The 12,786-nt window shown below is 22.1% G+C and overlaps 2 protein-coding genes across 2 annotated transcripts; one reads left to right on the top strand and one right to left on the bottom strand.

Moving 5' to 3' along the window:
- Positions 1–8,728: 8,728 nt before the first annotated feature.
- Positions 8,729–9,891, top strand: OCT59_003268 (Histone H3-like centromeric protein hH3v). The gene is made up of 6 exons (XM_066145511.1): positions 8,729–8,844; positions 8,951–9,053; positions 9,128–9,252; positions 9,321–9,408; positions 9,516–9,519; positions 9,605–9,891. The coding sequence occupies exons 2-6, from the start codon at positions 8,984–8,986 to the stop codon at positions 9,690–9,692; spliced, it is 375 nt and encodes a 124-aa protein (XP_065996228.1). The 5' UTR covers positions 8,729–8,844; positions 8,951–8,983; the 3' UTR covers positions 9,693–9,891.
- A 331-nt stretch (positions 9,892–10,222) lies between these two features.
- OCT59_003267 (uncharacterized protein) lies at positions 10,223–12,610 on the bottom strand (the record flags this gene model as incomplete). The annotated part of the gene is made up of 11 exons (XM_025318444.2): positions 10,223–10,241; positions 10,336–10,478; positions 10,543–10,618; positions 10,694–10,896; positions 10,967–11,109; positions 11,179–11,224; positions 11,331–11,417; positions 11,480–11,722; positions 11,807–11,863; positions 11,937–12,057; positions 12,207–12,610. 11 exons carry the CDS (start codon positions 12,608–12,610, stop codon positions 10,223–10,225), a joined length of 1,542 nt encoding a protein of 513 aa, XP_025176087.2.
- Positions 12,611–12,786: the final 176 nt, after the last annotated feature.

Here is a 12,786-nt window from a genome sequence, read left to right as displayed (position 1 = left end):
AATTATGATTTTTAATTTTTTTAATTGCAGATCCGCCTAAAATCGGCACTGCGTTACTAATAAAATTCGGGGTTAAATTTGCCGATTTTGTGCTAGAACACAAACTTCAAAAAAGGATATCTCATAAATGACATATTGACTATAAAAAAAAATCATATGATATACTGAAAAAATACTTGAAAAAAACGAATTTGCAAAAAAAAGTTATACATTTGTATGCAAAATAATGAGTTTACTATGTGCGCGCATCAGATTTACACCTTAAAATATACGAAATTTCAATATTTCATTTTACTATATTGCATTATTTACATTAAAACCCTATAATTTTTAGCTTCTAAAGTTGTTTTTAAAAGCTTTTTTGAAATATTTTTATTATTAAAAACAAGTGAAAGTTAAAGAAAACCAGTTACAGAAATATAATTATAAAATTTTTTGGCAAATATGACTTGTCATAAAATGAAAGAAAATATTGTATTTATGATATTTCTGTTTGTAAAATGGTTGAAACTTATTTTGCGCGTGAGATGCAAAAAATGCTTTTTTTTATTATCACTATTATCCCCGAATTTTATTAGTAACGTAGTGCCGATTTTAGGCAGATTGGCAATTAAATAAAATAATTTTTCTTTAATTACATATTATAAAATTTAATATATTTTTGTTCTTTGAGTTTTATTTTATTTATTTAAATATTTTTTTTTTTTAATACAATACTTATATAAAAAATTTATATTAAACTAACTTTTATAACTTCAACTTCCTGATTGAACTTATTAGTAATAGATAAGTATTACTTTTAAATGCATAAATATATGTAATTTTTTATGAAACTTATTGAATAAAAAGCAAGTTTCTTAATAAAATTTATGATTTTTGCAAAATTAACTAATATTAAACTTATAAAATTTATATAAACAATTGCTATTTTTTTGTATAAATAAAATTTTAACTGTAAATTACATGTTATAATAAAGTAAAATTTTATATATTTGTAATATTTATTAAATTTTATAATTTGACTAATTTTGAAAGTTGTTAATAGTAAAAGTATTTCAATAATCATTCAATATTAATACAATTTAATATATAATTATTTAAAAAGGTTATAAATAGTATAAAAATTTTTAGTAAATATTATTTTGTAAAATATTTCAAAATTTCAATTAGTATTTATATATTAACTAAATGATCTGCATTTTATGTAATAATAATTTATTTAATATTTCTATATAATTAATATATTCATACTATTTTATAACCTTTTTAAATGATTATATATTAAATTATATTAATATTGAATGATTATTGAAATACTTTTACTATTAACAACAACTTTTCAAAATTAATTAAATTAGTTAAATTATAATTTTACTTTATTATAATATGTAATTTATTTGCAGTTAAAATTTTGTTTATACAAAAAAATTAGTAATTATTTATATAAATTTTTATAAGTTTAATATTAGCTAATTTTTGCAAAAATCATAAATTTTAGATTACCATAAATTTTATTAAGAAACTTGCTTTTTACTCAATAATTAATCTGATTTTTCATAAAAAACTATATATATATTTATGCATTTAAAAGTAATTTATTACTAATAAGTTTAATTAAAAAGCTGAAGTTATAAAAGTTAGTTTAATATAAATTTTTATATAAGCATTATATTAATAAAATAAAGTTCAAAAACCATTATTGCAAAGAGTTTCATTGCATTAGTATGCAAATTAACTATTTGTGAACTTTTATAGTAAAACTATTTCATAAAATTCTTTTTTTAAGATCTATTTTAATATTAAGAAAGCCAAAGCTTTATAAGGAAATGAAATGTGTTATGAACTGTAATAAGAAGGAAAATTGTAATTACTTATTTAAATACCAGGTCTATAAATTGACTTGCCAAAAAATTTTGGAGATTACAACTGAAGAATCTATAATTATATATTTAAAACAAAAGTAAACTAAATGTCAAGGTAAAGATTTTATTAGAAATGTATTACAAGATATATTAGGAGTTACAGCAAAATCAGAAAAATTCCAAAAGTTCTAACACTTGGCATTGGAAGTAAAAGTTGAAACTTTCTTAATAACAAATTACAAAAAGATTTTAAAAGATCTTTTACTGAGGTACAGATGCTTATGACCAATATCTTAATTCAGTTCATTTTAGCATTTAAATAATTAGTATGGAAACCAAGATGTAATAAACAAGTTATTTTATGGAAAAAGAGAAAGGTATTACTCAAACAGATAAAATTACTTCAGAATCCAAAATAAAGGACAATTTAAATCAACTTTCAGATAAAGCAAAAAATATACAAACAAGAAAAGTAAATTGAATACAAAAGTCAATTTCTTTGGTAAAGAAATCAATAAATAGTGCTCCAAACAAGTTGAGTCAAGTTAATTATTAAACAAAATTATACTCAACTCAGAAAAATCAGTCAAAATTATAATATTTTTAGACTTAACTTGACTTGATTCATAAAAAACATCAACTCAAATCAATTTGATTTGACTCAATTATACACAAGTGAAAAAACATTGAAAAAATGTTTTTTATAATAATTTTTTAATTATTTTAAAAATTTTTAATTTTACAGATAAAAAACGGTTTTGTAACATTTTTTAACAGTATTAATAAAAATATTGCGAAATGTTTTTACTTATATATAAAAATGTTCTTTGCAACGTTTTTTAACTCCATTAACAAAAAATGTTGTGAAATATTTTATTTACTCATAAAATATGTTTTTTATAATATTTTTTTATCTTCATTAACAAAAATGTTGCAAAACATTTTTTATTTAATGAATTAACAAAAAAACATTTTTTATTTAATGAATTAACAAAAAAACATTTTTTCGCTTGTAAATTAACAAAAAAATATTTTTCACAATATTTTTTTAACTGTAATAAAAAATATTACAAAATGTTTTTATTTAATAAATTAACAAAAAAAATATTTTTTCACGTTTTTTAACTCTATTAATAAAAAATATTGCAAAATGTTTTTTACTTGTAAATTAACAAAAAAAATAAATGTTTTTTGCAATGTTTTTTAATTGTATAATAAAAAACCATTGTAAAAAACATTTTTATTTACATTTTTATTGTAAAAATATTAAAATCTGAAATAATATTGTGGATTTTATTCAAACCAGATTAATCTGAGTCAAGTTGAATATTAATTTAAATTTGGAATTAACTCAAATCGGAATTGACTTATAACTCAAATCATCATTACGTGATAGAAAGATTTTTAAATTGAACTTAACTTGATTTAACTTGACTTGCAAATTAATTTAAGTTGACTTGATTCGTTCAGAACACTATCAATGAATACCTTTATAAAAAAATACATATGTAAGAATTGGATTCTAATAAAAAAGAAGTTTAATAAGATTATATTATATATAAGCAAAAAATTATTGGATTAATAGTTTAAAAAAAAAATAATTTTAATTTTTTATTCTCATTTAATTTTATTCTTATTTATAATATTATTTATAATTTTATTTTACTTTTATTTTTCTTTTTAGTTTAGTTTTAGTTTATAGTATGTTATTTTGATTTAATGTTTAGTTTATAATATTTTATTTTAGTTTAATTTTTAGTTTATAGTATTTTATTTTGATTTACTTTTACTGTTTAATTTTATTCTTAATTTATTTGTGATATAATATTTAATATTTAATCAGACTAGCCAGAAGCTAGAAGTATTATTTATAGAATAGTTGTGATTATTATGTAGTCCAAATATATTTTAATAAAATGGTATATGATTCAACATTTAAAAAAATAAAATAAAATAAAATAAAAATCAAAGAACAAAATATATTAAATTTTATAATACATAATTAAAGAAAAATTATTTTATATAAAAAATTAAAAATCATAATTTATTAGTAATTATGATAAGTGTGATATTTCTACTAACTGCTAATTATTATAATGTATTGCTAAATATTATTGCTGGTAATTATTATTTTATTAAAATTAGAGTAAAATTTTAGATAAAATTTAAAATATTACATTAATATTTGCTAATGCTGTTGCAATAAAAATCACTTGCAGTAAGATTTAACAATATCTATTATTATATTATAAATTATTATAGGTTTTATTTTAAAGTTAAAAAAAATATATAAAATTGTTTTTTTAATAAAAATAAGTAAAAACAGAAAATAGGACTTTTTTAAATAATTTATTATTAAAAAAATAAATTTTAAAATTTGTTAAATAAAAATAACTGATAAAATTTTATTTATTTTAATATTATTATATTATAAACTTTTAAAATTAAAATGATCAATAAAAAATATGAAAATAATAGTATAATTCTAAGTATATCTTATGAGTAAAACTCTAATTGGTCTGGTTTTAATTTGGTAATTCAGACCAAAGATTAGGATTGGTCTAGTTTAGGTTGATGCTTTAACTTGAACTAAAATATTTAGTCTAATTTAATCTGGTCCTGAATTATAAATCTAATTTAAACTGAATTAAACAGATTGAGACTAGACTGAACTGAATAATAGTTTTTACAATAGCTTTGTATTGAAACCATTGTAATTGTTTAATTATTAAATAAAAAAATGTTGCAAAATGTTTTTTTTTAAAAAAAAAATGTTTTTACAATATTTCTATAAAAGTAATTTTAATGCTCACCCCAGGTAAAAATTACCTGATCATATGATTTTTAAAATTTATACATGTAAAGTAAAACTGATTTTTTTAATAAATTATATTAACTAAAATTACCAATAAATTAAAAATTTTCCTCTTTACTTTATTAAAGCATTATAAAATTTGATAGCTAAAATGTTGACCAAAATGGTGAAATTATATTTTTAGCAAGAAAAATTCAAAAATTAGTACCATTATGAAAAATATGGATATCTTTGCAAACATAATATTTACACTCATGAAAATTAAAATTTAAGTATTTCCATCTTGCTGAACAATTTACTTAATAAAGAAAGTCAATTTCATTTGAGCAAAGTAGTGAAATTATGCTCTGAATTTAATAAACAAAAAATAAAAAATTCAAAAATTATTGCCATTATGTAAACACGAATATCTCTACAAGTATTATACTTATGCTCATAAAATTTAAGATATAAGTAGTTTTGATATCAGTAAACAACTTTCACTTAATTAAGAAAGTCGATTTTATTTGACTAAAGTAGTAAAATTATGCTCTGAAATTAACAAACCAAAAAACAAAAAATTCAAAAATTATTATTATTATAAAAAATATGAATATTTTCACAAATATTATACTTATGCTTATTATATTTAAGATATAAGTAGTTTTGATATCGCTAAACAACTTTCACTTAATAAAGAAAGTTGATTTCATTTAACTAAAATGACGAAATTACGCTCTGAAGTTAGAAAATATAACACAAAAAAAAATTAGAAATAAATATACTACAAATTGTATAAAATACCTATAGCTTCACAAGATATAAGTAACAAAACTGAGTTAAAGTGTTTAATATGTGTTAATAACAAAGCTTTTAGAATTTTTTTTAAAAAAGAAATTTTTTTTTTTATAATCATAACGTGATAAATAAATAAATAAAAAATTGTGAAATGTAACACAAATCAAATGGAATGAATTTTACCTGAAGTGATTAAAATTAAAAAATAACCTAGGGTGAATTTTAAATTAATTCTTTCTATAATTAATTTAATGAAAAAATATTGCAAAATATTTTTTTAAAGTAATTTAATTAAAAAATATTTTTGCAATATTTTTTATTATAGAATTGGACTAAACTGAATTAAATAACTGGTTTGGTCTAATCTAATTCTAGATTATCTTTTAATATAATCCAGATCAGACTGAAATAAAGTAATTTTTTTGATCTGGTCTTAGATTACTCTTCAACCTGGACCAATCCAGACCACTTAAAACTTTACATATAAGTAACTAAGTTTAGTTTATCGTAATTATAAATGGTTTTATATAGTAAAATATTTTTTATTTAATATTAAATTTATTAGTATATATAGGATTTTATATCAGGTGAATTTACAAATTAATAAAAAAATTTTTTGATTTACTTTTATATTAAAACAAAAAAAACTTAATATAAAAATCCATTTTAACTCATTTAATATAGTCAACAATTCATTTAACTTATAGTAGATCATTTTATAAGTTGTATAAATAGTTATAACAAAAAGTTTTTTTTATTTTTAAGCTTGTTTTTCTATTTTTATTATTATTTTTTTTAATAAAATCTTATTCTAACTTCTTTTTTCTTCTGTAGTTTTTTATTTATAAAGATATTTTTAAAAATAAATATTAAAAGAAACTAAAATTGACTTTTTAATACTTTTTTTACTTTTCTATAGTAAAGGATTGTTTAAATAATTTTTAATTAGGATAGCTTAGCATTAGCATATGATATTATAAATGAATAAAATCTACTAATATAAAAACTCTGCTTACTTATAAAATAAGTTACCAGAAACCTAAAGTAAAATTTATAATTGAGAATTTTTAAAGATTCTACTATATATAGATAGTAAATTACACTTAAAAGGGAAATATTATACTAAGTTGTTATAATTTTTTTTCTTTTTAAATCAATTAATAACTAATAGGATCGCTGGTAAAATTACTAGTAAATTTGAAATTTTTCCCAGAGACCTCTATTAGAAGTAAACAAGATCTTCTCATATGTAATAAAGTAAAATATAAAACTTAATAAATAATATTGATAATATTATAAAGTAATTATTAGACTATAAGGTCTAATACATTTTTTTAGATATAACTGAATGATTTGCTAATAAATAAATTTTAAACCTTAATTCTGTAAATTTAAATCCTTAAATCATTTCTATTATAAGATCTTATATATTTTCTTGTGCATTTCAGAAATGATGACATTATATCCTTGTTTTCATGAAAAATAGATATACAGCTCACATAAGTAACAACACCTTTTAGATACTGCTATAAACACCCTTTTTTATTTTTCTGGTCTATTATCCTGGCCAATATATGTTCATTTCTGCATTTAAAGATATATGTCGCTTAATGCCATTGTCATCTAGTTGAAGCTATTGTGTGGTTGGATCAGTATATATGTCTCTTATTCTTTTATCTGTGAAAGGTTTTCCAAACATTTATTCATGAAATGTTTATACTCATCATCATTGATAAATCTTTTGATAATATTTTTCCACAAAAATGTGGGTTAATTCTACAATTCAAAATTTAACATAGTAATAATGTTTTTTTTTACCATAATTATATCTATTGTAAGTTTATCAAATCTATACTTAATTTTAGTATAACAGTATTCCTTTATTCGTTGGCTAGAGCCTTCTTAAAAACATCATCTTTCGAGAGAGTTGAAGAATAAGAAAAAGAATGTAAAGTAAAGTGTGTATTGATGAAAGTATCAACTTTTGCTATTGATAAAGCAAGTAATGAAAACATTAGCATGAGAAAGAGAGACAGATTTTCCAACTTGCGCCAAGAGATGAAGTAGTTGCAGTAAGTTGGATGCTTCACCTGATGGCTTTAAAATTTACCTTTCTAAAAACTCTCTTTAGCGTACAGATGATATTGCATATATTGGCAAGATCGAGAAATACCTAAAAATATATATCTAAAATGCTCCTAACTTCAGATAACAACTTCAAGATCGAATCTCTGGAATATTTACTAGAAAATCTCGACCAAACAAGATAAAACAATATACAGATTCTGACAGCTCTGCGAATAGTATGGATTTTGATAATTCTCTGTTGATTATAATCAAGAAGCCGTCGCTCTTGAATATTTTTAATGAGATTGACATATAACAAGTCTATTTGAGAATTTAACATGTAAAGAAGAAAAAAAAAATGCTTAACGTTGTAATTACAGGAACAAGGAAATAAGTATGCATAGAAGTTCAAAGCGATTATCTTATAAATGAATTTTATTTATCAATGTAAAGAACTGGCTAAATTAAATGAAAAATATTGGAGCAGCAGACGTTTAAAGGGTCGAGCCCTAACTCAGATTCTTTCCAGCTTCTGTTATTTAATGGCTTCTTGTTTTATATTTGAAGCTAAGCCTAACCGAATATATAAAAATGAACAGTCTTTTTTTTATTGTCCATAAAGCTTGCGAAAGAGCACTACAATTCAGAGGATGATCTCATGGACATCTACTTTTAATACCTAATCTTTAATTTTTTAGTACTTTCAACAACAGATGATACTTTTTTTTTTATTAGAAATATTTTCATAACAACTTGTTTGTCGTTAGAAATTCAAACGAAAATTAAATGGTAATTTGTTGATAATCTTTTTATATATTATTGTCAGTAAACGAAAACTGCGGAAATACTGCGAGATTATCTGATTATTCTGATTTCCAAAAAAGTCAAATCACATTTTTTTCAAATTCATAAAATTTCGTGTCTTAAAGTTCATATTACTCTTTTTAATTACTAACGTATGGATATCAAACATACATGATATTTGTACCTTTTCTGAATTACTGAATTGTGAAGTAAATAAAATAATTATATAGGGATATTATGCATTTTTACATAAACACTTTTGTCTATAGAAATTTTTAAATATAAATTTGAATTTAATGAGGACTATGTTTCTCCACAATAGTAATTTTAATTAAGAATTGTTCCTCAAATCTCCAGTAGAAATATTAATTAATCAATAACAATCACATCACTAAAAAAAAATGTAACACATACCTTCTAAATTTCTTAAATTCACCCTCTCTTTACCAAGAATTACTTTTGAGTTTTAACTTTCAACAGAAGTAACGGTGTAAACTTCGATTCGGGTATTCATTCCAAGTATGTTGTATTTTCTTGAAATTTTTTTCCTATATACATAAAAAAGATTAAGCTAAGCTTATATAACATGAAGACATGAACTCACAAAGACCTTCTACTTCTTCAGGATCAGGATCAGGATCCGCTGCTGTTGTAAGTAATGAATCTTAAAAGAATAGTCAAACGCAAATTAGCCACTTCAAAGAAAGTACTTGCCAATCGAACAAGACGTAAGACCCTCTTATGTTTTTATGAAATTAAATTTATTTAAACTCTAACATATTGAGTTCTTCCGAATATGTAGCTGGTGATCCGATAAGGCCTATTAAACCGAGAAGATATAGACCAGGAACAATTGCTTTACGTGAGATTAAACGTTATCAAAAGACTACTAACCTATTGATCCGTAAATTGCCCTTTTCTCGTGTGGTAATTATTAAATTTGACTTATTTATAATTGGGAATTTGAATGAGATTTACCAATATTGTTTATACAGGTACGGGAAATAGCTTTAGAAATTTTAGGACCGAGAACTGATATCGGGTTTAGATGGCAATCCGCTGCGATATTGGCTCTTCAAGAAGGTATACATAAACTATAATTGCATATTTATTTCTTATTTTGATTTGATCTTTCATTATTTCCTATTAATCAAAAGCTACTGAAGCTTATCTGGTCCATTTATTTGAAGACGCGTATGTGTATTTACATTTAGTAAAAAAAATTGTTGTTTTTCAATCTAAATCTTTAGATAATTTTTCTTTTTTTTCACCCATGTAGTAATTTATGTGCAATTCACGCGAAAAGAGTTACAATAATGCAAAAAGATATTCAATTGGCGAGGAGAATTCGTGGGGTTTTTGGATAAAAAGGCTTAATGATTGCCTATTGTTTTCTGGTAATACATGCGGATGCAATTTGTTTCTCTTTTAATTTTTCTTCCAATATAAGGTCCGTTTAATTTGGCTATTTGGCGTAGCTAAATGAATATATTATAGTTAGAAGTGTTACAGTATGTAGAAATAAATTTCAGCATTATATAATTAGAAATAAACGGAACACTTGTTAAAAAGAAAATAATCTTGGATCAAAATAAATTTCAAATCCATTAAACACATTTTATTTTTTCTTATTTTTAATTTTTTGTTTTTTTTTTTAAAAAAAAAGGAACTATAAGATTTCATATAGATTAGATTTCATATCCTTAAATTAAAGACTAAATAATGTCTATTCTAGACAATGTCAATGTTTCTATATAAATACCTTTTTTTTGTTCGTTTAATAAGGATAGGGTAATGAAAAAAAAAAAATCAGATCAAAATATATAATAATAATAATTATTATTTTTATTAATCTAATGATTCTTAAAAAAGATTTCCATGAAATTATCCTGTATCTTTAATTATTTTTCGTGTATCTATAAAATTTAATCAAGTTGATATCATTCATCACATAAATTATCCAAAAAAAAAAAAAAATTTTTAAAATAACCTTTCCTTCCTTGTACTTACCTACAATACTGTGATCCACAATAACAATCAAACTCATCACTTTCTATTTTATAATCTAACGTAAGTTCAGAAAATGCTTTAATGTCTCTTTGTGCAAAGAAAGCTATTCTTTGCCATCTCTTATCCTTATTCTCTACAAAAAACTATAAAGTGTAAAATTAATAAGTAAAATACATTAAGGTAATAATTTAATTTTAAATAACTTACGGGGATAGTTATCAAATTAGCATTACATGAATGATTAAGGAATCGGCTTATTCCACACCAATAATTAGAATCCAAACTAAAACGATCAAAAAAAAAAAAAAATTATGTTATTCAGAGTATAGATATCAAATAGTTAAAAGATGACCCTTACGAAAGTACTTTTCTCCTTTCTTTTTTATCGAAATCATAATCCAAATCAAAATAACTCATTGTATCCAATTTATCGTAACAAACAGCTCTTAATGATGCTATTCTTGCATCAATAACTTCTCCAACATGTTCCATAACGAATTCACCTTCCTTAATAAATTGTAATGATCGAACTCCCCATCCTTTTTCTTTAGTTTTAAAGATCTGGCACACAAAAATTAAAGCAACGCTAAATAAAATTACATAAAGATATAATGGTAATTATTAATCTTACCTGAAATTTCTTCGGTAACTTTTTACTCCTTTGTATAACACGATTTGGACAAGTCATATCACAGTTACATCGAGAATTACATTCGTAAATTGCTCCTATATCTGACCGCGACAGCCTATCGTTATCAAATGGAAATCCTTCATCTAAAGAAGTAATTTAGCTAAAAGTTGAAAAAAATTCTGTACAACATGGAGATTAGATTTTTGTAATACCTTGTGAGTCATCATCAATTAACATGCATTGACACACCGACGTTTTCTAAAGAATTTAATTTTTTTAAAAAAAATTGTAAAAATTTTTTTTATAATTAAAATTTGAAGGTATCTTGAAATTTAAATCGAAAATTCAACCTGTAATTATGTACCTGGCAATTGTCAGCACAAGCACATGCGAAATTTTCCAAGAGGTTTGGTGGTTTCACATTCGGGTGAACTATATTTTCTTTGATAAACTTAAATATAAAGAATAAATTAGACAAAAAAAAATTTTTTTTTAAATCAAAAACATATTAACCTCAAGTTGTGGGATCATATCATCATCCATAATATTCATAATATCATAAGGACATTTTAGTTTTGGTGGTTGAATGCTTGGATCCCATAATTCAGCAAATCTTTCATCAACTGCTCTGAATGACTTTAATTCGTCCAATTTATTCTTTACTATCATTGTTGAATTAAGGATAGGTTTGTTAATTATTACTTCAACACAATTTTTTTTTTCATCCTCTGGATCCAAGTTCATTACAATTTTACTCTATTTATAAATTAATAGGGAGAAAGAAAAGGTTAAAAGGATAAAACCAATCAAAATAAAATATACATTACAATTTTAATTTACCTTAATTTCTTCCCAAAGAGGATAAACTTGATTAGGGTGTCTAAATATAATTGCACTCTATTATTAAGAATCAATTTAAGGTTAATAATATATTTAAAACAGATATTTATTTAATTAAAATAGTTCTTACAATAGCTTGAATTAATTCCCAAGAAAAGCTAATTTCTTTAAAAGAAGCACTGTGAATTTCTGAAATGTATGATTGTATTAATAATTTTTCATCTTCATTAATATTTGTTATTAAACCTTTCCTAAAAATATTATTACATTATTAAAATAAAAAGGAAAAAGGAAATGATAAAAGAAAGGAATAGAATGAAAAAATAAATAAAAATCTTAAAGAGATAAAAAAAATTGAACTATTTAAATTAATTTTTTAAAGGTTAGAAACACTCTAAACCTTATTTTATTCCGGTGATTAATCCATTTATTTGATATAAAATCATTATTTAATTTTTCATTTAAGTCTTTAGATAAGTGAACAATAAGTTCCAAAACTTTTACCCAAAGATAAATTTGGCGTGGTGTAAAATAATCTTTAGAACATTTTTTAAACTGGTTCGTATTATTATTTTGATCTAATAAGCTTGTGTTACGTTGTTCATTTTTGGTATAGTCTATTAAAGCAGCTGTAACCTTATCATTTCCATCATTATTATTGGCTATATTAGATGATGATGATGCAATAGAATTATTATTATAAATCCCAAAATGAGTTTGAGTTTGAATTTTATTAATAATAATATGTTTTGGATATGGTTCTAATCTATAATCTTTTTTGGATTTATTACTTCTTTCATTCATTTTTATATAAAAAAAGTTGCCAATCCTTCTGTTAAAAAAAAATTGGAAAAGTTTTTGTTTTATTGAGGGGCTGGGTAATTTTATATGTGTTTACTTGTGTAACGTTGAGCCGGTTTAGGAAATCAAGTAATGACGCGTCTGGTTACACAAAATCGATCTGTAATTACGTTTTTATT

Source organism: Rhizophagus irregularis, chromosome 11 (genome assembly GCF_026210795.1).
Source record: "Rhizophagus irregularis chromosome 11, complete sequence".
NCBI lineage: Eukaryota > Fungi > Glomeromycota > Glomeromycetes > Glomerales > Glomeraceae > Rhizophagus > Rhizophagus irregularis.
This window is presented reverse-complemented; position numbering and strand designations above follow the sequence as displayed.

Excerpts from the sequence above, each read along its gene's own strand:
- OCT59_003268 (XM_066145511.1), top strand. The coding sequence starts at position 8,984 with ATGAATCTTAAAAGAATAGTCAAACGCAAATTAGCCACTTCAAAGAAA. Across the intron at positions 9,054-9,127 it reads ACTTGCCAATCGAACAAGAC|CTGGTGATCCGATAAGGCCT; the intron begins GTAAGACCCTCT and ends CCGAATATGTAG. Across the intron at positions 9,253-9,320 it reads AATTGCCCTTTTCTCGTGTG|GTACGGGAAATAGCTTTAGA; the intron begins GTAATTATTAAA and ends TTGTTTATACAG.